The 25,048-nt window shown below is 32.3% G+C and overlaps 1 protein-coding gene across 1 annotated transcript in view; it reads left to right on the plus strand.

Annotated features, from left to right (window-relative positions):
- The window catches only part of LOC129220099 (protein LSM14 homolog A-like), a 44,029-nt gene extending 20,957 nt beyond the window's left edge, over window positions 1-23,072 (plus strand). The window contains exons 5-8 of the mRNA XM_054854439.1: window positions 7,734-7,910; window positions 9,819-9,990; window positions 11,899-12,086; window positions 15,958-23,072. Of these exons, the coding sequence (XP_054710414.1) occupies window positions 7,734-7,910; window positions 9,819-9,990; window positions 11,899-12,086; window positions 15,958-15,998 (578 nt within the window). The 3' untranslated portion in view covers window positions 15,999-23,072. The remainder of the gene's footprint in view (window positions 1-7,733; window positions 7,911-9,818; window positions 9,991-11,898; window positions 12,087-15,957) is intronic.
- Window positions 23,073-25,048: the final 1,976 nt, after the last annotated feature.

The following is a 25,048-nucleotide window of genomic DNA, read 5'->3' on the forward strand; positions in this document are numbered from 1 at the left end:
TATATATGTATGTATAATCGCTTGGAATTTTTTCCTTTTCTTCCTTTTTTTCTCTTTCTCTTCTCTCTTCTTTCTCTCTTTTTTTTTTTTTTGAGACTAACTTTTCGGGGGGGGGGGGGGGTTTTGTCCCCAACCCCCCCCCCCCCTTAGCTACGCCCCTGCACTCAACAGAATGGTACTTACCTATCACGATCTTTTGATTTTTTGAAGATGGTTCCGTGGATGTTGATGATGATTCAGTTGTTAAAAATTGCTAAGGTTCATTTGATGTAGAATGTTTGCTACATTTTCCCATTTCAAGCCACCTCTCCATATTCGTAATCGAATATGTAAAAAAAAAGCATTTTTACCAAAATAGGAGCGCTCTTTAGGTCACCTACTCTCAAGGAGACCAAAAGACCACATGAAATTATCTTTATTTTTTTCGGAACGTCCTTTTATTTCTGTCTTTTTTTTTTCTGGTCATCTTGCGCTTCTTTTTTCGTTGGTCTATCGGAAGTGACATCACAGTATCCATCGTTATGCTGGCTTACGATTTGCTTTTGAAATTGCACGTTAATTTTTAGACTCCTCCTCTTTTTTTTCTGTAACGTAACGCTTTTTTGGTCAAATTTGAGATGCCGCAAACACATTTGAGAAACCGCGCTTCGGTAAGGTACTTTGAAGCCACGTGTTGAATAATGTCAAACAATGACACGTCTCCTTTCCCTTTCTACCCCAAACTTAACCTTTGACCAGCTAAGTGGTCTTCTAAATTTTTGTGCATCCTTTGACCAGGGTGTTGTTACCAGCTGCAAAAAACCGCCAAAGAAGTCTGGTGTCTCATTTTGTTTGGGAAACATCGGGGTCGCTATAAATTGAACCGAATCGACGAAATAAACACTGCAAAACTTGAAACGAAACCTGGAAGCGCCGAGAAACGAGATAAGAAAGAAAGGGGCAGAAGCTCATATCCCCGTCTGACGTCTGTTGACTTATTAGCACGAGAGTCGTAAAAAAGGGGGGGGGTGCATATACGCTGGAGACTCGACTATGGATGGTTGACATTGCACTCGGGAGAAGGTATCCCCTTTCTAGCATCCTTCACTAAAGCTAGTGTGCGTAGAGCAGAGCAATAATTTGTCAATGAAGTTCACTTTCCGAGTTTCCGTTCACTATACACATCACATATTTTGTTTTTTTTAGTTCATTTTTTTTTCGATGTTCATTTCGTTTTATTTGATATTAATTAAACATGGTAAATTATATATTACGCAACCGTTTAAAGTCTTCAAAGCAAAAATAATTTCCCCAAAATAATGAATTTCATCTTGACAATTATCCAGGGGGTCCGATTTTCAAATATTGAGAGGGTCCGGTCCTCAAATATTGGGGGGGTCCGGACCCCTTGGACCCCCCCGGCCGCGACGCCCATGCCCATTACTACAAGAATTCGTTGCTTTACAACAGCAGTATTAATAGTAATCATAACGAAAATTTTAAATCCAAGCTTCTCTGGAGCAAGCATTACATTTATTGCTTTCTTAAGAATCCTCATCTATATACATAAATGACTACTTCTGTATGTTAGTATGTCTGGGGCAAACTTCAAAACTACTGGACAGATTTTAACCATTTTTTCACCACAGATAGCTACATTATCAGAAGCAACATAGGCTATAATTTATTTCTAAAAAACGTTTTTTAGAAATAAGTTTTTTTTATCATATGCTACTTCACATGTGCTTATTTTACTCTTTATTTCAAAAATATTTTTATTACTTAAATTTATTTTAGAAAAAATGCAAAAGTCAATCAAGAAAATGTGGTCCAACCCCACAGTCTCAGATTGTGTTGAAACTTGGCATGGTTACTTTTTTTTTTATGTATTTAAAAAAGCGTTCAAAATGTGTATGGGGAATCTCTAATGGTTTAGGCTTTACAGCTTGTAAAAAGTTTTGGAATTTCATGATCAAATAAAGCAACTGTTCTTTTGATCATGAAATAGTATTATGAAATTTTTAACTGAAATTTTGAGTTCCAATACAAGGAAAAAGGATAATCAGTTATATATATATACATATTCAACTCTTGCTGTGATAAGTATGTTCTACTACATAAGGAAAGCTTAGATTTTTCACTCTGTTGTAAATTTTTACTTTACAACCAAACCTTATTTTAAAATTTACATTCATTTTTTCAATACCTTAACTCAAATATTTTTTTATCTAAAAAATATGAAAAATTGATTTTATTGAGTGATGCAACAAAGATGGAACTCTGGCTTCCTCAACTAATTATTCAAGCACTCGGGGGGGGGGGGGGGGGGGGTATAAATTGCTGCCTCTCTTTCAAAATTTAAATTTATACACAAATAAACAAACTTGCAAGACATGGTGCAATACAGAAAATTTGTATAAAATGGGATATTAGTAACAGAAACAAATGAAAAGCAATAATAACCAAACCATAGTTTAAATATCTTGAAGAAAAGAGATTTTTATTCTTTTCTTTCAATTTGCCTCTCACTCCAATAATGTACACTAAAAAAATAATGGTTTAATATACAAATAATTTCTTACAGTTATCCCCATTTTCCTGATATTTTTTATAGCTGCAATTTGAGAAATAAATACTGTGCTTCAAGAACAATATGTGCCATGTATGATATTAATTACTATCTAATTATTTCAAGCGTAATTAAGGGGGAAAATTTTTGTATTCTCTTTGAAAGTGGTAAATTAGTTATTTTTTGTTGACTTTTGAAATGTCATGGACTCCAGGGTTTTTTTTTTTGATCTCATCTCTTTTCTGCATGATGTAATAAATTCTTCTTTTTCTTTCGGATTTCCTCCTTTTTGTGCTCTGACCATTCTTCCCTGTGATGTATGAAATTTTAAAAGATAATTCACTGATAATGGGGCATTGCAGTCGATTATGCCTCTCCCTGCATTTTGGGAACAATGTCATGCATGTATAAGAATATATACAATGTGCATCAAGTACTTTGCCCCCCTGTAAAACTTTGAAATGGGAAACCTGAAGTTATCTAATAATTTCCAATGAATCCTTAAAATTTTTTGATTTTCACTTTTAAAAATAAGTATCAACCCTGTTAAATTAGGGGAGTAAATAAAAATGAAGTATTTCAAGAAGTGATATCTATTGAAAGATATAAATCTCTACATAGTATAAAATGAAGTGTCCAAAAAGCGTCTGTTTGTTTGAACTCGTAAAACTCGAGAACTATCTGGCCGATTTCACTGAAATTTTCACAATTTGTTCCTTTAAGTCCTGAGAAGGTTTGCAGACCAGTTAGAAAACAATTCGATGAATAGTTCTTTTTTTATTCCAATTTAGGCCCAAATTTCACATAAATTCCCGAATATAGGGGTGCAAAATTACTCACAATTACTAATATTATATATCGTTGGAAAGGGAAGAATTTTCCGCGTTCTACGCAATTTGTTCCAACACTCTAACTTAATTGCGGCAGGAGTTATTTACGTTTTTAGCTCGAATTTGCTTAGGCTTAGCTGAAATTTAGGCACTACTTTCTTCATTAAATTTATCAATAAAAAGTGAAGGAATTGTCCTACAGTTTTCTTTTTGACACCCTTGAAAACAGCTACCATTTTTACTCCAGACCTAACTCGACCTATGGTCGGAAGTTTACCCCTCTATCTTCAATAGAAAAAAAGGTACAAGCGAATTAAATGAAGTTCAAAAATCTGTTCTCCATTCAAGTTTTTAACCATTTTATTTTGCGTTTCCACGGTAACGCTTTTTGAATCCATTATTTCCATCTTTCTCATTTTCAATTCTGAAACTTATTTTATTTTGTGTTTCCAAGGGTATGCTTTTTAAATCCATCTTTCTCATTTTATTTTAATTTCTTAAAAATATTTTAATATCTGTTGTCATTGTTTGGAGGGGAAATTTTGCATAATTGTTTTTCTTTTATTTATGCCTGATTGTTGAATATACGTCGCTTGACACAATTTTTGTTTTCAAAATACACCGGGCAAAGCCGGGCAATGCAGCTAGTTATTATTATTCTGCTGCCCAAACTATAAAAGCAGTATCTCTCAAATTGTTAAATTTGAGAAAACGTACATTTAAGTTCTTTATTTAGCTGGAGGGGGGGGGGGCATGCTGCATAGTGTTTCTCTTTTTTCTTACAAAAGAGTGAAAAATGGAAAAACTGCTTTTTTGGTTAGGACGGCAGTATTAGTGTCATGAGTTGTGTGTTATGACTTTCACCATGAGCAATACTGAGATTTTCTTCTTTGAGTGGCTGTGAGATAAAATACTTTTAAACGAATCATTAAATTCTATGATTACAAAACTCATTTTGAGCTAGATCCCTGTCAGCATTTTGCTTGTGGGCCTGTCCAAAAGAAAAAGAACAAGATTTTCTATACCTATTATCCAGTCTGCTATAAACCTGTTGCTGTTGAGTTATATGCAATTTAAGATTTATTTTTTACATTGATAAAAATTAAGATAGTTAATTTTTTAGCGACTAATAATCTATTGACTAGTTTTCAGTATGGTTTCAGGAAAGGTAAATCTTGTGCTACTAATTTATTACATTTTCTATGACAAAGTTACCATGACTTTGGACAATAAGAAACCTGTAGATGTTGTTTACATTGATTTTTGAAAAGCTTTCGATAAGGTACCGCATGTTGCTCTACTTAGCAAATTAGCTGATATAGGAATAGGAGGGAAAACTTTCATTTGAGTACAAAACTGGCTGACCAGAAGGAAACAAAGGGTAGTTGTAAGGGGAAATTATTCTAATTGGAGTGAGGTTTTAAGTGGGGTTCCTCAAGGATCAGTGTTAGGGCCTGTTTTGTTCATTGTTTTTATGAACGATATGCATATAAATATTTCTGGGAACATGAACTGTGTTTTGCTGATGAAGACAAAGTTATGGGGAGTGTAGAAAATGAAGAACAAGCAAAACAGCTGCAAGAGGATCTAGATCGTATTACGGAGTGGGCTGATAAATGAGGTATGACTGTTAATGTTGGGAAACGTCAAGTGCTACATTTGGGGCATAGAAATAAGTGTACAAGTTATTATTTACAAGGTTCAGTCATTAGTAAGGCAGACAAAGTTACTGATCCTGGCGTCTTAATAAGTCAGGATTTAAAGTTTAGCCAACAGTGAAGCATAGTTAGTAACAAAGCCAATAAGATGCTTGGATTTATCAATAGATCTATTTCAAACAAATCAAAAGAAGTTCTTCTGCCCTTATATAGAAGTTTGGTAAGACCTCATTTGGAGTATGCTGTTCAGTTTTAGTCTCCTTATCTTAAGAAAGATATTAATGTATTGGAAAGGGTTCAAAGGCGGGCTACAAGGCTAATAAATGGACTTTCTCATTTAGACTATGATTCGAGACTTAGAAGGCTAAAAATGTACAGCCTTGAGCAAAGAGACCGAGGGGACATGATTCATGTTGTTTAAATTTATTAAAATTAAAGATGTTACGGGGCTGAAGTTTAGCTGTCTAAACAGGACAAGGGGTCATTGTTTTAAGCTATTTAAATCTCATTCTAACATGGATATTAGGAAAAATTATTATTTTAGCAGGGTAGTGGAATCTTGGGACAGCTTGCCAGAAGAGGTGGTAATGAGCAAGGGAGTAGATGGTTTTAAGAGGACCATTGATCTTCATTGGGGACTGTAAATTGACTAGGACCAGTGTAGCTGGGCCCAAGCCTGTTGCTGGTCGTCACTTTTGTATTTGTTCAGATACCTTTTCAATACATGTTTGAATGTTTTAAATTTTCTGATAAATTGCACAGGCCTATAAAATTCGGGTCATGAAAAAGTGTTTGTACAGTTATGTGTGATTTTTATACTATTTAATGCACTGATTCCAAATATGGAATTCATTTTTCTCAATCACATCAGGATTTTTCACAAAATGGGCTTAAATATGAACAAAAAAGCATAGTTGGAGAAAGAAGGTTTTTAAAATTTTTGTAGGTTTATTATTTGCAAGCTAATTTATGTATAAAACAATAAGAAATGCATACCTGCCAACTCTACTGGATTTTCCGGGAGACTCCCGGATTTTTGACATTTCTCCCGGTCTCCCGATTTTTATTGAAAATCTCCCGGTTTTTATTAATCTCTAAAAAAAATCTTTCCATTTAGGGATTTTCTTGAAAATGAAAACAATAAACCCGTTTAAAATAAATTTTTACATCATTTTAGCGCTTTTACTCCATGGTTTGAAAGTTTCCCACTCAATTTCAAACTTTAGCACATTGGAATCTGGCAACATCAGTTCTTGTTTACATTTGCGATCTCGCTTCGCGCACTCATCGCTAAGCCTATGTTGCTTAATTACAACATTTCTTCCTGTACACAAAACGACCGCTATTATCGGGCACTTTGCGGCCGAAAAAAGTAGATTAAATCTTGTTGAAGACCTGAAAAAAACTTGTCTATGATTGAATTTTTACAGATAATTGAAATTCTTTTTTCCCTAAATAACTTTTCATTGAAAAAGTATTACTTTAACTTTTATTCTTCCATTTAATAATTTCATTAATTAAACTCTGTGTATGACTCAAGGAACTTGCATATGATTGTACTTTAAGAGATGGTATAACTTTGATATACCCCCCCCCCCCTAAAAAAAAAAAAAATTACTCGCAAAATCTGGCACTCCCTACGGACTTTTTAGGTTGCTGTTTCTTATTTTTGTGTTGCCCATCTAGGTTTTTTTAGCTTTTAGGTTTTTGCTGTTGCCAAATTTAGTATTTTCTTGTATTTTGTACCATGAGTGAGAAAAAAAGTGGCCAAATTTCCGATTTGGGGGGAGTATATCAAAGTAGTTCCTAAGAGATAATAAAAAATCCCCATTTTCCCCTCAATTACATGGAAAAAAAGCGATATTGCGCTACATTGAAAAAAATCTACTGGATTTTTTTCTTTGAATGTTGGCAGGTATGGAAATGTGCCTTTTGATCATTTTTTCAAATCCTCTACAAAAGGGTGACACAATTTATATGGAGCCTATAACTTGTACTAGTCAACAAAATTTACACCGAAAATGCATAATATACTCATTTCATTAAATATGTTACATTTCTTTAATGCTTCTCACAAATTCTCTTCAAATATAACAAAAGGAATCAAGAGGGGGGGGGGGGGGGAGGTTCATACAAGTCATTTTATATTATATTTAATAGATAGGTTAAAACTTCAAAAGTATGAAAATCATGACATTAGGCTCACTCATCTGCCGGGAGAAAGGAACCCTGCACAGACATCCTTATAAATAAAAAAAATTGCTGTTCTGCTCTGAGTCATTTCAATCAAAGAGGGTAGAGAAAAATAAGCAAGCTATCAGCTTATGATAACTGATTTTTTTTCAATTATTTTTATCATACTTAACAAATTAGATCAATTTTTAAGATAACTCAGTTGAAACAAAAAATTTTTATGCATATTAACATAAAAATTGTCCCATAGATAGAAAAAGCTTCTGTTTTCGCCATAAGGACAATTTATTATACTATACGTTCATCTATTTCCTTAAGTTTAACACAATTTAATGGTAGGGCTACGAAAATCAAAATTTTCAATTTCTCAAAAATTGGTACGTGATGGAATTTTTTGACAATTTTTCCTGAAATCAGCGTTTGGAAATCTATCCAAAATCAGCTATTGGTTTGTGAACACTTATTTTTTTTTCCTAACTCTTATTGTTTTGTCATGATTTTTAGGAAGTCAAAGGAGAGGCCGACAACAAGGCAGAAATCGCCAGAATTACTCTGGCAGGTCCAAAGACGTCTTAGAGTTTGAAGGAGAGTATGATTTTGAGCAAGCTAATGCTGAATTTCAAGAATTAGAGGGAAAGCTTGGTAAATTGAAAATTGCAGATACAGAGGAAGTAGTACCAAGTAATTGCTCTTTTTATATCTCTTCTTATGAATGATTGATTATAGAGAGCTCAGAACTAGTCTTTCTCAAGCCCTTAAAAGTATATTTTTACAAATACTATTTTATTTATTTTCTTTAAGTTGAGTAGTTTTAGTATAAAATTTCCTCATTTATCCTTGTAATCTGTTATTTTTCTGTAAGAGGTTAAATTCTTCCTTAGAAACTCATTTACACCTACAATATTCAAATAGTTTTTAATAAGGTAAGTACAGTGGAACTTCGGTAAGTTGAACTTCGATGAGTTGAAAACTTCGGTAAGTCGAAGTGAATATTTATTTCGTCTAACTGAATGGAGAATTAATGTTATTTATTTTCGATTAGCCCAATTTCGTTGAGTTGAAATATTCAATTAGTCGAATTTTATTTCATGGCTGTAGTCCAAATTTCTTCGCTAAAATATCTCTATAAGTCAAAGTCGTGCTTTTTTTTTTTACCTTCAAAAAGAATGAAATCGACGCCATTGCATTGCATCAAAAGGTGTCTAGACAAAGTGGATCTAATAAATCTCTGACACCGATTATTTGTTTATAATTTTGAAAGCTTTCCCCCCCCCCCCCTTTTTTTTAAATGTATTGTTGACTTCATTTCCTTCAGTAGAAAAGACAAATCTGCACATTGGGGAAACCTAAGCTCTGATTTAGTGCAGCCAAAAATGATGAATTACAAGGAGGGGTGCGTATACTCGAGATTATGGAAAAATTCTACTTCTTGCTTAAAGAGGGGAGAGGATGATGGGGGGTCACTGAATGGAAGAGCTATTTTTAGGTTTTTACGGTGATCTACGAAGCTGCTGGTGCCATTTCATTGACTCCTGAACGTTTGGGATATAACTTTAAAGTGGGCAATGAGAAAATTAAAAATTTTTAAGCTTCCAAGAAAAAGTTGAGCTGATTCAATTGTGGCATAGAAAAGAAGGAAATTGCATTGAAGTTTACCTTCAAGTTTTCAATAATTTTAAGCAATAAAAAAAAAGCCCCGTTTCCATTAGCGATGCAAGAAAAGCAGCAGATGTATAGCGCATCTTTACCGAATCTCGTCTGAATGTTCTCGACTCCCTCTCGATGCTTTAAAAGTATCCTAGAACTGTAAAATGAATGAACAAATTTTTTCTCAAAGCAATGTTTGATTAGAGGTTTCTTTATTTAACTATCTTTTTGGTACACAAAAAAATAAATAAAATAAATTTGTTTTCCAACATATACAAACTGTTGAATTTATAAAATTATAGTATACATTAATAATGTACAACATTATGTCAAGTATATATTGCCGCCTCAGAACAACAGTAAGGCCAACAGTAATCACAGGAATAGCGTTAAAATATCCTACTGTTGCTTTGAGGCGACAGTATTATCTTTGATACATTATTCCATCACTTTTTTTTTTGCTCATATTATGAATTTAATAAGTTTCAGCGGTGGTATTTCATTTTATTCTACGTTTTCTTATCATATTCAATAAGCCAAATTTTCGATAACTAAAATTTTTTTCGCATTCCCTGCAATTTCGATTTATCGAAGTTTCACTTTATAGTCAATAAATTTATTTTTTGAAAAATTCTCACTATCAATCAATATCTCAATATCTTCAATTGTCAATTTTTAGTAGTTTTTGTAAATGTCATTTTACTGCCTGAGGAACACATCTTGTACAATAGACAGACACTGATCCTCTTGAAAAGTCAAATTATACTTTTTTTATAAACTCTGCAGTACTTTAAGCCCTTCCACCGTGGATCTCTACTAAAAATCTGTTTTGAGCCTGATTTTATATGCATCTTTATTGGATGGAGGAAAAAAAATGTGTATAATCTTTTCCACTTTACTTTTTTATTGGAAGTACTTGAATTTCATTTAAATCTCTTTTAGAATCACCCCCATCAGATTCTGCTCCACTCATTGAAACTGAAGATAAGAAAGATGAGGGCCTTTGGAATGATGAAAATAGTGTTCCGGAGGATGAAGAAAGCAAGGCATTTTACAACAAAGCAAAGTCTTTCTTTGATAACATCAGTTGTGAAGCTGTTGAACGAAGCAAAGGGTATGCCATCTCAATGCAATTCAGTGTTGTATGTGCATTTTGTTTTAACAAGCTACTTTGTACAATATTCTGAGTTTTCCCTTGTTTTTTAATTTTCTGAAACTGATTGCAAATTTATTCCGTTTACAAACTAATTTTTAATTTTCATGTGAAACTCCTAATGAGATCACAAGATGATTTTTTTTGGGTGGGGGGGGGAGGGGGGGTTCAATACAGCACTTCATTCTTTGAACAAGTCTCATTGAGGTAACTTTTATTGTGCATTTGGGTTTTTCTGTATTTAATCAAATGACAGTTTCATTATTTTGGTCAGGGGTCTCCAACCTTCTTTACTCAAAGGCCAAATAATAAATTCCAGAAGGCAAGGCGGGCCAACAATATTTCAGTTCAGTTGGTCTAGTTAGGCTCTGTGAAACTTAGGTTTAAAACAAAAACCCATCACAATCATCGAGTAGAAAGTGTAGTTTGTTTACTGGGTCGTTGTGCCCCTTTTTATTAAAACCACACAAAAAATTTAAAGCTGGAGCAATCAAGTTCTCCCAGTTTTTTTTTTCTTTTCTTTTTTTAATAATTACATGTTGTAATGGCAGGAAAAATGTTTTTACTATCATGCACAAAATGTTAGTCTTTAATAATATTAGGAGTTTCGGAAAGGGAAATTGTGCTCGAGTGTTCATTGACTGGTCAGGCTTCTCTAGTCGGACATTATAAATTTAAATATGTAGTAATGAATAATGGTAATATTCTTTATTAGGATCATCATTTTTAAAGGTGTGAAACAAATATTTTGAGACCTTAATTTCATGGCTAAAACTAAATTTCTGGCCATATGCCTTTTGTTGGGTGGTGTTTAGAAGTCTGAAGAATATTGCTGTTATTGAACCTGCTTTCCGCTTGAGTTTGTCCTTTGGGAAAGAAAGGACCTAAATTAGATATTAAAAAAGGGAAGGTTTATTTTAACTTTTGGGTAAAGTTAGGGATACAGCAATGGATTGGCAGAAATTAGTAATCAGCCGCTTTGATGATTATTTATGATTGGCGGGTTTAACCAATCATTTTGACATTGCCTAGAACAAGAAACTGCTTAATGAAATTCTTACACCTACCCATTGTTTTGAACTCTAGTTGTTGTGCCCCATTTGATTCAAAATTTACTAACTTTCTATGTAGGGATGCAAGAAACCTAATCTTTTTTTTCGGAAAAAGGAAAGGCAAATGGATAGGAGGTTATGGGGAAGGTTTAGAAGGAAACTTAAAATTTTCAAAGAAAAGGGACTGAATTTTGAAAAGACAAACATTTAATGACTTGAAACAAAAAAAAGGGGGGGGGGAGATCTATTGATGTTCCTGATTTTCAGATACATAAATGTAAAAATATTTCTTTTGCGTTATGCATAACAAAAGTAATATTTTGAATAAAATATTGTTTATAATAAAATAAACAGGGCTCACAACTGGTCCCTTTTTTAGTTCAAGTCCCTAAAAGTCTGTTTATTAAAAATCCTGTCCCTTTTCCTTTAAAATTTAAATTTCATTGTGAACTACTGTTGGGTTGACTCGAAACTATTGGGTGTTTTAAATTTAATCAGTATAGTTTCTTGTTCAAAGCACAAGTAGTTTAAACACTAATAATAATAAAATTCAGCCAATCCTTAGTCCGAAATTCATTAGCATAATTACATGTTCTAAACCAAAGTAATTTCAACTAAAATTATTTTCAGTCGCTCAATCGGCTAAAATTAACCGACTGTATATAATTACTGCCGATCCATCCGTGCGTCCCTGGTTTTAACCCTAAAGAGTAAACATCAAGATCCCTTGTTTTAGCATTTAGATTCCTTTTCCCTACTTAAATATTGTTGTTTTTCCCCGCCAGTGCGTAATTTTCTCCTAATTCCTCCCTTCCAGCAACGTTCATCGTCACGACTGGAGGCAGGAGCGAAAACTGAATGTGGAGACGTTCGGAGTTTCGGCCAACAACAGCTGGATGCGGCGGAATGCGTGGCGAGGTCGCGGCGGTGGATACCGCGGCAGGGGCTACGGCCCCCGCCGTGGAAGGGGAGGCAGGGGGATGAACTCCGGAGGCGACAGACAAAGTAAGTTTCTCTCCTCCCTTGATCCCCAAATGCATCGTGTTGTCATTTGAGGCAAGTGTTTTTTTTTTTTCTTTAAAGTTAAAACATGTCTGAAAATCAAAACCTAGATAGGTTTACTCTGAATTTTTAAGCACTTTTATTATACTTGGCCTGTTTGTCACAGAGTAATCTGAGGCTTGGTTTTGATTATATTTCAGCAACTAGATCACTTGGAGACTTCCGGATTCCAGTAAATGATTTGCTTAATCTTAAGATACAACTTAATGCTGAAAAATTCTGAAATAAAATTTCGATTAGGATGGAAAATAGCAAATTTCATGTAATTTCTCCATTAAATGTTTAAATATAAAACCCATTGTTACAAATTTTGTTGCCTTGCAACAGTAACGTTAAAAGCAGTCATAATGAAAATTTTGAATCCAGGCTTCTCTGAAACAAGCATGAAATTAGAAAGCATAAGGATTAATATTTAGTACTATCTGCTTAAAGTTTTAGACACGCATATCGGTTTTTCCACCCTTTTAGTACCGAGCATTTATATGAAAAAATAAGGTGAAGTTTCGTGATGGTTAAATTATCAAATTTCTGAAATACATTTACACTTAAAAAAATAAAATAACAGATTTTTTTTTTTTTTTTTAAAATACCAAACACTCTTCATAATGCATTCAAAAGGACAAAATAAATTTTCTGGGTCAGAAAGGACAATTTAGAAATTCCTGTAGTTTTGGAAAATTCCAAGAAAATGACACCACAAACGAAAAGTGTAGTTCCAGTGATTTCAAACCAAACTTTCCCAATAAGAAAAATATGCATGTTTCAACACTCAAAGTTATGATTGAAAGCTAAATAATGATAATAAATTCTCTTCATGACTTGAGTCGCACTTTTCTTCGTTTGTGGTGTCATTTTCAAAAACTACAGGAATACTTAAATTGTCCTTTCTGACCCTGAAAGATTTTGTCCTTTTGAGTGCGTTAGAAAAGTGCTTAGTATTTTTAAAAAAATTCTGTTATTTTCTTTGTAGAGCTGCATCTACCAGGGCAATTTTTATCATCTCTTGCCCAAAGCAAGAGTTTTAACTACCATTTGTGTTCTGGTTATCTCCAAATTTTGAATTTTAACACTTACATCCCTTTGCTTCTCACTTCTTTCATTTTAGCAACATACCCAAATTAGTCTTTATAGACTCAGACCATGGTGGCCTGAGTGCGGATCCAAAAATGTTGCGTTTTTTAGTATTGATTCAATAACTAACAATTTGCATCTTAGTGACATTTCTCTGACTTGCAATGCTTTAAAGTATTAGCTTTTCATAGCACCCTAGTCTATATCCATTATTGTATACATTGCCTAATCCATTTGCATGGGAGTTATGGTTTTAGGCATGTATTTTTCTTTTTTTCCCCAATATGTGTCATATGGTGAAGTATCAACTGCATTTTAACGATGAAGTGCGACCGTACCAAACCTGCCAACCCTTCCGGATTTCCTGGCAGTTTGACGGAATTTCGGTTCCATGAGCAAAATCTTCCAGATTTTTCATGTTTTGCAGGAAAAAAATTGTATCTCGCCAATTTTGGCGCTAATGATAGGTTTGCAAAATGCAGCACTGCATTTTATGCCAAGGAGAGGTTGCCGTAGGAGAATCGCACGAGAAGACATGAGGCAAGATTATAACCTCACTTAGTGATACAGTGCATGACTTCATCGGGATCCAATCGAAGCGAGTGTCGCTGCGAGCAACTTGAAGCACGAATTCAGTGCCATTTATCATCTTCTCGTTCGCTCAAAACTTTTAAAGAAAGCATTGCAAGTTTTTTTTGCGGATCGAAAGTAAGTTCAATTGATATTAAATTAATAACAAATTTCATATTGTTAAATGTAAAGAGGGTAGGTGTCCTGTTTAATGTTATTTTGCGTTAAAATCTTCTGGATAAAAAAATAAAAATCTTTGGATTTATTTTCTCAAAGGTTGGCAGGTATGCCGTAGAATCATGTCCGGGACATGTTCAAACCATTATTTTTTAAATACAAGAAAACTTTTTAAAAAGTTAATTCTTCATATTATGATGCATAATGATTCCTTATATTTGAACATATATCTATTTAATGCCAAAGTTCAAAGTTCTAGGGATAAAGTGCTGAGATAGGCTTAAAAATGTACCATTTGTGCAAATCGATCATGCAATAGATTGTTACCTTTGATACTTCACCACAACCTTCGCCTTTCCCTGTGGCACCCATTTTGGGTGCCCCTGCCTTAGTGTATTAACAAAAAAGAAAGGGGAAAAAAAACCTAATGAAAAGTTTTTTCATTTATTAATCACTTTTCTTTCTATATATCTGGTTTGACTAATAAGCAGGGTTGGCAAAAACCCGTTTTTTAAAAAAAGCCCATGGACACAGGATTTTTTTAAATAACCCCTCCCCCCCCCCCCCCAAAAAAAAAACCAACTAAAGCTGGGTTTTTTTTCTTTTTTAAGGGAAAATGTGGGGTACTTGTAGCATATTGTAGTGTAAGTATATGGACAAAGCGCAAAAATTGTCTTGGGGTAAAAAAAGCTGGAAAAGTAGTTAAAATTCAGCGTTTTCTGAAGAAAAGTATAAAAGATGACAAAACCGAAGAATGGTGAAGTTTCAGATCTTTTAGTTTCCATGATTACCAACAGTTAAGGCAAAGTTACTTCTCGAGTGATAAAATCTAGTGTTCGTTTTTCATCACTACGATTTTTTTTTTTTTTTTTGCATTTTACTTTATTGTATCTCATTTTGTTATGCAAAGCTACTGTAGAACCTCAAGTAGTTTAAGTCCCTTTTTAGTGAATTCCAGCTTAGTCAAGACATTTCTTTGAATTTTATGTTGCATGTTTTTCTATTTCTGTGTACAGAGTAAGAAATATTAAACTTATTCTAAAGATAATAAAAATATTGTACATCCTATTCTGTTTCCTGTCTGACCGTTTGAGAAACCTGTTGATTTCTAAAAAATATACCTTGTTGACTCGAGATTTGTGACGTGTTGGTTTGCAGAAAATAATTCACCTGAAAGCCAGAGTAGTTTCCTTTCCACCTAATAGCTAGAGTAGTTTCCTCTGTACAATCTAGAAATATTGAGAAAATCAGACGTGACAGGACTAAGTAAAGATGATTTGAGTTATTTATTGACCAGTTAAAGAAAAAAGTTAAATATATTTATTTAAAATCTTTGAAGTATTTTTTTAATGCCGTCAGGAGTTAAATACTATTAAAGTTCAAAATTCATTTTTGCTGTCCATTGTCTGTGGTAAAGAGCAAATAAAAAATAAGTTTAAACTGTGAAAATATCTAAATTAATCAATTTTTTAAAAAACTTCTCAGAAAATTTTAAAAAAACCCAAAATTGGGCTAAATAATGGGGTTTTTTTTTAAATAGGTTTTTTCCAAAAAAAAAAAAAAACCATAGGGTCCATCCCAATTGGGTCCAATCTGGCCAACCCTGCTAATAAGGAATTTATTTTCCTAGTACTGTCTTTCGAGCTTGAGTTTTTTTTTTTTTTTAAGTCTGTTTTGTCCACTTAACCTAAAATCTCTCTTGAGTGTTAAGCAAAAATGGAAATTTTCAAACAAAAAGGTTACTTAAAATGCTAATTATACATTTTTTAATCTTTGGGCAATCGGGGAGTAACAATAATTATGCATTTTATAGTTGTTACGATGTTTTTTCCAATAAAGATACACTGAATGCATTTTTATTGGAAAAAGCATCCTCCTCTCCCACAGGAAATACTGACGGACCTGCCTCCAACTGCATCTAACTACTGTCATAATTACATTACTGGTTTGTTTCCTACTACTAAAAGTATAATAATAAGAGCATTTCAATTTGCAGATTATATGTCTTCTAATGTTCCAGTCCAACAAAAACGATGAAGAGCAGCAACGACAGTCATTCATCCAAGCTTCTGCTTTTAAACAACAGAATGATGTGCAAGTTCTGCACAGTCAGCACTCACAAATGTCTGAATGTCATTTTATCACTAACTTAGTACAGTTGGGTTCTTTTAATTATCTTAGTCCTTTATATTTTTTACAGGTAAAGTTGTATTTAAAAAATTATTATTTTGCATTCTGAATACACTACCTGATTCGGTGATAGACAATACTTGAAATTGAATATACAATCAGCCTTCTTATGTTAGTCTTTGTCTTCCTAATTCTTAATGATACTTTTAAAGTGCAATATTTCAAGAAGTATTTGATTTTCAAACAAATTCAAAATAATAAGGTGGAGTACGCCAAATCCATGGTTACCTATTCTGTACATTGATTTTATCTTTATTTTTTGCTATTTCTTATCATATATTTGATTGCTCCTCCGAAACTCGCTATGTGTATTTGTACAACTTTTCAGGGAGAAAAAAATTACTTTTTTGAATCTTCTATTCCAGTTTTAACTTCATACTGTTAAATGTAATAGATTTTCTTTGTCATTGATTTTCACAATATTTCACAGTTGTTCAGTTGTTTTCACCTCAACACATAACAAATTTGAATTTTTTAGTCACAATCAATATGCATAGAGTGGATTTTCAAAACCAATCCACATGTAAAATTGCTTCTGAATCAATGAAAAAGTGGAAATTGGTATTGATTGCACATAGCAGGTTTTTTAAATGTAACAATGATACAAGACACTTTTAATACATTTCTTAACCGATGTTGTACGAGACGAAGAGAATGATAAAAGAAATTATATGTTGAAAAAGATATTGTATCTAAATTATGATGAACTAAGTCAAAAGATATTGCACCCTTTTAAATGTGTGGTTGTCCTTTTTCAACACTAACTTTTTCAATGAAGACTTTTCACTGAGCCAAGATGTACAAACTTTTAACCAAAAAACTTTTTAAGAATATTAACTATAGAAATACAAAATAAATTAAAAATTAAGTAGTTATCTCAATTTTTGAAAAATACCTTTAATGTTGTCTTGTTAAATTAAAATGGTTAAAAATTACAATTAAGTCATTAATTTTTTGCACTCAATGTACGTTATCTTACAAAATTTTTCGTAAACTTTAATTTTGAAATAAGTGGGTGGTTAACACAAGTAAGGTTTGATTGTATATCTATGTATATTTTTTGATGAATTAAGTATGTATTGAGTTTTTGTGTGCCTTGTAAGTCAAGTAAATTTTGAAGATGCTCAAAATTATCGACAAAATTAATTATCCTTTGTTTTTTTCAGTGTCGTTTTTTTCAATTGATCCGATTGAAAATTTTGTTAGAAATGTAAAATAAGGCATTGCTGTGTAATAAGTATTGATTAATGTTTTATCAAAGTGTGATTATGATAATTGATCTGTAAAAAGGCTTTAGTTTTTGTATACATGAAATTTTAATTTAGCAAAGAAAAATGTATAAAGCATTTGATAAGTAGAGTACATTAATTTCCATGGATCTTTTTGGAAGATTCAAGTGTTTTATATTTCAGTATTGAGTGTGGTAAACTTTTTTCTATTGTATAGGTAATCTTTTCTTCTTAATTGTAACTCTTTTAAAATACTATTAGTTCCTTTTTTTTTCTTCATATTATTTGCTTTTTAATATGTTTGTGTTAAAACTTTTTTTCAACAAAAATTTAAAAAAAAAACTAATTTTAACTATGATAAAGGAATTTGCTTAAAGTTTTCTTTACAAGAATCAATTCTTTAATCAGAACATATCAGCAAGTCTTCGTTTGTTTCTTGAACAAAAAAATAGAAAACTGATTTAAAAATTTGATTGTTAAAACTAATTTTGATATGGTATACCCCTGAACCAACATTTTTGCGTTATCCATAATACTTTAATGGGTAACCCTTTATTCAAAAACTTAATTTTTATTAACTTCTATTCATATACATTTTTAATCCTTTTAAGCTTTTATCAACCAGTGCTGTGGTTAATTAACTTTGTGAGATAAAGTTGAAATATGAGTGGGATGTCTGTCCCTTTTCCTTGTTTTAAAGTTATTACTTTCTGTTATTCTGTTTGAGAAAAAACTTGTTTAATATTCCTTATTTCTTTATTAACTGAAAGATCATTTTTCAGTGATAACAATAATAGATCTTTAACGAGTGTGCAGTGCACTTCGCATGTGGTACACTTACACTTTCCCATGGCACTGTTTTGTGGATAATTTTTCCATTCATTTGTATTATGTTTGTTTGCCTGTAAAGAAAATTTTTAAAATAAGAATTAAGTATTTGTTATTTTTCAATTTATTAGTTTGATGTTCTTCAAATGTGTAGAAGTTTGTAGTTTAATTCACGCACACTTAGCCAATTCATTGTCCCAGGATGAGCATGTTTAGAGCATTTTTTTTGACCTCTAAAAAAGATATCAATAAGTAAATCATGAATTCTGCATCAGGGTGTCTGTTAATTGACTGTAATGACATATATTGTGATTTCAATTTGTGTAATAGTATTTTTGTGGTTCAGTTGAGCAAAGCATTAATATTTTTGAATTTTAAGTGGAAACAAAAAATCTACATGTATTAAATAAAAAAAACTTTTGTTTGTAGAGTAGAAAGAAGATCTTTAGAACTCAATTTTCAATTGAATAGATGTTATTAGAAGAAAACAATAAGTTACAACAAACAGTAAGAAAGCTCAATGTTCTGTATTTTCAAAGGTAACAATATTCTTTTGGAAATAAAATTTTGAATTTGTTTTTTCTGCAATGGTAATACATTGACTCTGTGAATGCAGCTATAGTCTGCCAACATTGTTGACCCATCCAATTGAACCAATTGATGTTCCCATCAATTTTTCTGATGGTATACTCTCAGTAATTCATCATGCACAAGATGTGTATGAAGGGGATATCACACGAGAGAAATTACAGGACATCGCAACCGCAATAGCAACCGTAACGCTATCCGGAACTGGTTTTTCTACTCACTTCCACAAAGGATTGCTCCAAAATTCTCGTGTGCTATGGAAATTTGCAGTTGCTCGTATAGGGGCAAACTTTTTCCTCCGCTAGAAAAAAATTGCCTTTAATTCTGGGCAAGTTACGAAGGAACCAATCAGGGCGCTGGGCTTTCGTGACGTCAGGCAGCGTCACTGTAAAATATATTTGCAATCGTGGCGACAGAAATGTGGGGATTCCTTTTTATTGTTCTATTTATTTTATGTTTCAAAAATTTTCAGTTACACTTTAAAAAACGGATGAGTGACATTTAATCTTTGGTTTTGCATCTGATTTTGAATTTAAATTGCTACTTATATGTTAGTTAACATCAGTGCGAATTTTATGCATTTCTTAATTTATATTGGTGTTTTTCGTTTCATTAGGTTTTTGAAAATTGTTTTGCACAAATGTTACAATGGGGTCGTTTCTAAAACTTTAACGTATTTTTTCTGAAAGAGCATGTTTAAAAACATAGGATCTGACCATTTTTTAAATAATTTGTTTTTGTTTAATATTTTAAAAAAATTACTTAAATCGTGGCGCTTTCATTGTTTACATTTCTGTCGTGTGACGTCACGAATGATGAAATGCCATTCGTGTTGACATTCACAGAGCAAAATATTTAATTCGCATCTTTACTCACGTGTATTTGTAACGTCATCAAGACCGCGCTTTGTTTGAAAAATCGGACATTTAAAAGAATTAATTAAAAAATAACGGTTGGGAAAATGAAAGTATTTTTGGGTCTAAGTTTTTTTTTTTTTTTTGCTTATTCTATCAATTTCAGTGATAAAAGTACTACTTTTGACTGGAGGAAGCCACCCCATTCTGATACTTGAACAGTTACAGTAAATTTTTTCCTTGAAAAAGTTGCGTGAAAATTCCTTTTTAAAAATCATAGCATTGAAGCTGTATTTTTCTTTTTTAATTCAAACTGATGGGTACATACAGTATGTACCATTTGAAAATACTTAAAATGTAGGAGAATGTGAGGCAAAGTGAAATGGTGAAATATTTACTCTACTTTTAGCTCCACCTATTTAGTAATATTTTGACTGTGTAGTAACACATGTATTCTATTCCAGTCAAGAAAAATAATCCCTCTGAAAATCAAAGAATATGATAATACAAAGAATTTTTTAAAAATGATACGCACATTGAAATATTTTGTTGAGATGTCAAAAATTATGTTTGGCATTATTAAATGATAAAGTTATTTTTATTAACATTTGAAATATTGATTGAGACGTACTAATATTCAATGCAGTGTTAATTTGCTCAGTATTAAGCTTATTTGTATTATAAATGCTTGTATAGCTTGTATAAATGCGCATCATCGTTTCATTACATTTTTTTAAAGCGTCACTTTATTTTTAAATGTCTGGAACTATTTTAATGAACTCGGCCACAGATTTTCCTGTGTGCAATATGTATCTAGTGGCGTTATATTTGTGTAAGTTAAAGTGTTAGCACATCTCCAATATATTTATGAACTCGAAGTTTAAAAAAATAATTATAAAAGGCCTATTGATCAGAGTTTGCTGGCTTTTTTTTTATTTGTCATGTTTGTTTTTAGCTATGAATTTAGGTATAATTTGTTAGAATTAAAATTTCTTCTTACCTGTCAATAAGTGACTAATAAATCCTATCTAAAATTAAGATTTAATTTAGTAGTTATGGGAAAAAATATGCCTAGAGAAGTCATATATTCTGTATGTCTTCTTTAAATGTAACAAGAGTATCACTTTAAATCAAACATTCAATTAATAGTAATAAAAGTTTTCTGTTTTTCTGAAATTTTCACCATAAGTTCTACAAATTAATGTTAAAACTCAAATATGAATTTAACAGGAGGAGCTTTGGTGACTGCATGAAATAATAATTGATGCTCTAGCTCTGAAATCAATCATTGCCTTGATCATTTCCCTTTTTTTTTTGCCATCTTTTCACAAATCCACATACAATTAAAGCTGCAAGAGCTGCATTAAGTATTCGATTACTAATTTCATCCATAAGTGTCGAATTAACGCGACGCAGCGTGATAACCAAATGCGGAATTGACGAAAAGCGATGAACAAGCGCAAGCACATGGATGTACACTAAAAAATGGTAGCCCCTGTTGTGAGCAAATCGAGCAACCGGCAGTAACCCTGTAGGCAACTTCCCGCCCGAAAAACCAGTTCCAGATAGCGTTGACGGTTCCTATTGCGGTTGCGATGTCCCGTAATTTCTCTCGTGTGATATCCCCTTGAGATCATATACATAACATACAAGTAATGTATCTAAAAAATGTCTGAGAGTATACTGCATATATGGTTCCTATGGGAACACCACTGTTGTTGACAACTACAAAATCAATTTTTTTTTTTATGTACGTGCCAATTGCAAAATTGTAACAAAACACTGGTGCTTCACAAGGAAAATTTGGTTCACTAACGCTGGCTTTTGTGTTCAGTTTTGAAGTAGAATTGTCTGAAGATTAATGCCAACAATTGTGGTATACTATAGCAATGTTGTGTCGCCTGCTAAATTAAAATTCCTAAAATAGTATCTGAAAGACAAACCAATGTCAGATTAAAATCCAAGACTGCTGTGGGAAATGCTTAATAATGAAGATGCTGATCTTATAAAAAGAAAAATTCATGTTCACCATACACATTACAGGTTTTCAAAATAGTACTAATGCAGTACTAGAAAATGTTCACTTTTTTTCTCCCCTAAGTAAAAAATACTGCAGACTTTCTCAAGAACCTGTGACTTACTTCACAATGTCGTGCTATGTCTGCTACCCGGCAGGGGGGTAATAAAAGTATTAGTTGCAGTATGACTCCGATAAGATGACTTCTGATGTGTAAAGGATTAAACGATTGGAAGGGGTTTGCTGTGCTACTAACAATTATTGGCAACTTACCTGCATAAAAATTTCCTTCAATCGTAAAATATTAGTCATCCAAGGTGAAGTGTCTTGTTATCAGAGCCATACTATAATTTATCTTTCATTGTTTCTAAATGATAAGTTTCATTATTTGTTCTTGAATGCTGTTTGTATTTTAAAATAATTCTAATGTCAAATATAATAATTATTCTAAATGCTATTTAATTGATCTCTGAAAATATCCCAAGGTATGTGTTATCAAGATCTTCTATAATAAAGTACAATATTACGAATAATGTTTAGCTTCAATAAAAAAGGAAGAAAATAATGTAATGTTTTAATTTTGTGTTATTGGGAGGAGTAGCATAATATTGAAATTGACCTAAAAGATATTTTTCGAAAATAAGTCTTCATGATAAATTCTTGTATTTTGTAAAATAAAAGCATAGGTATATTATTAAAAGTTGAAACCCTGTCTGTATTAGAAATGTTTCATTTAACCAGCAACATTGTAATAACTCAATGTATAACTTTTCAAAGTGTTTATGAATAGAAAGAACTATATTGTTTTAAAACCATGAAAAATGGTAATATATAACGTGATCAGAATTTTAACGTATTTTCAAAGATTTTAAAAATCTTGTAAACTTGCAGTATCTCCATAAAAAAAATAAATTAAAAAAAAATGTGTTTTATGTTTTAAGAAATCAAAGTGACCATAATTTGGGAATAGGGGCTTAATTTTTAATTAACTTAAAAGCTAATATAAGCAAATAACAATGGATTTTGGAAAAAAAAATTCAATTATTCTGATGCAATGTAAATTGTGTTAAAACTGCAACCAGTTAATACTGAAATCCCGATCTGTACAATCAAAAGTGACATCTAAGTTGTCTTGAATGTAGTTCTGAAATTTGAAAGAGAAAATGCAAATTTAAAATGTTTTGTGTTCTCACCCTAAAGGTGTAATTAAAAAGCTAATTGGTTTTTAAAAATTATTTTGATGTATAACATGGGGGGAAACCAGTATTATTATCTTGTTATATTCACTGAGTTGGGAAATAAGATTTTTATGAAGACTAGTGTAAATACTGGCATTAGAAATTTTCTTTGTCTAGGTTTTGATACTGCTATTGTATACAGGACAATATATGAAATAAAAAAACAATTTATTTTAGATATGTGATTCTTTTTGTCACAACAAAGCAGGGTGTTTACCACCCCTCAAAAAATTGTATAACTTCCTAAGAAGCTGAAAAATCTGGTAAAAACCATAATGTTTAAAAAGATTGCAAAACCAAAAAATAATAATAATCTTTTGAACAATATTTCTTTTTCACACCATATGCCTCAGAGTCGATAAACCCATAAATCGGGTTCCTTAACTTTTTCAATTTGCAACATCCTTTAAAAAATTATATTTCTCACGGCACCCTAGCCTGTATTGATCCTGTAGATACTTCGGCAACCCGCTATAAATTAATGCTAAAACTAATGCTTCACATTAGGATCAAGAAAAGCTAACATGTTCTCTCCAGCTGTCTGTAAATAGAATCTATTTAGTATTTTACAATGTATTATGCTTTTCATAGCGGGGGTAGATAACCCTTTTTTGCACCTAAATTTGGAGACCCAGGTAGAGTTGACAATCAAAACTTTAGTTGGGGCAATGGGCAAACCTAAACTAGCAGCATCATGAAGGCTCCAAAGATCCTAATCACAGTATCATGATGCTGCAAATGATGTACAAATTAATGAACAAAATCAGCAAAATGTATGGAGATTATGAACAAAGTCGCCAAGCAACAAAATAAACCATGTATCTGAAACATTTGGTGGCACACAAACAGACAGACATTCTTTCGCTTTCATTTTCAGTGAGAATAACACAAATTATACATAAGAACAACTTTATACTTTAAAAAAGAAAACCCAATGTCATCCAGTCGCTCTAGCACAAACTGCATATCGCAAATTTTGAAATGAAAATTATATTAATAAACTAAATCATACACTATAAAAGACATTTGAGTATGATTTATCGCTAAAAAATACATAATTGAGGCTTGAGTGTTAGAAATAGGAATTAATGAACAAAATTAGAATCATATGACAATCGGATATTGTTTACTTTTCTTTACGCAAAAACTATACAGCAGGAAAACACATTTTTTTTTCCAAAAATTCTAAAAAATTAGTTGCAATGAACATTGCAGTGAAAAAGGAGGAGTGTTTGACTTTACAAATGATGACAGAGAAAGTAGTGAGATTGGCTAATTTTGAAATATTTTCTTCATGATTAATTTTGTAGAGCTTCTTTGTAAACAATATTGGGAGTTGTTTTGCTTGAAGATAAAATAAAAAAATTTTCCTTGCTTCCCACGTGAGAACATGCCACGTATAGTTGCCCGTACGAAAAGCAAGGATTACGAAGATCTACTCCCACCACATTCAGTGATTGCCCCTGGGCTTTGTTTATCGTGATTGCAAAACTCAAACAAATGGGAAACTGTAGACGTTTAAAATTAAAAGTAAGATCAGAAGGAATGATGGGAATTCTTGGTATAAAGACATTTTCTCCTTCTGCTGGTCCAGTTATTACTGTTGCTTCTATGACATTTTTTTGTAAGTTCTTGACAATTAATCTTGTACCGTTTCAGAGTTTTGGGGGATCTAAATTTCTCAATAACATAATTGGTGCTCCAATTTTAAGATACAATGTGTGTGCTGGTATTCCTGGAATTTCTAAGGAGTTTAAGAATTTTGTAGGGTAGTTGACAGAGTCCTTGCTGTCACAAACAGTATTAATAGACGTATGAGTATGCAAATGTCCAGGTAATACATTTAATAATTTGTTGTTAGTGTCAGTGACATCTTCATTCCTTGGGCATAAGATGGCTCGCTGTCGTAACCATTTGTGATTTCTGTAATTTTCGGTTAAATTTGGAAATATGGTTTGCAACAATTCTTCTTGGGTTTTAACTAAATGGGAAAAGTGTTCAAGGTTTATTAGGTTATTGTTTTTTGAATCACATGCGCAATTACCAATTTTCAAAAGGTTTTCTGCGAATTCCTGGGCATTTGCATCTCCCGTTAGCTGAGCTCGCATATTAGTTTGCAGTCGGAGTCGTTTCACATATTTCA

Source organism: Uloborus diversus, chromosome 4 (assembly GCF_026930045.1).
Source record: "Uloborus diversus isolate 005 chromosome 4, Udiv.v.3.1, whole genome shotgun sequence".
Taxonomy (NCBI): Eukaryota; Metazoa; Arthropoda; class Arachnida; order Araneae; family Uloboridae; genus Uloborus; species Uloborus diversus.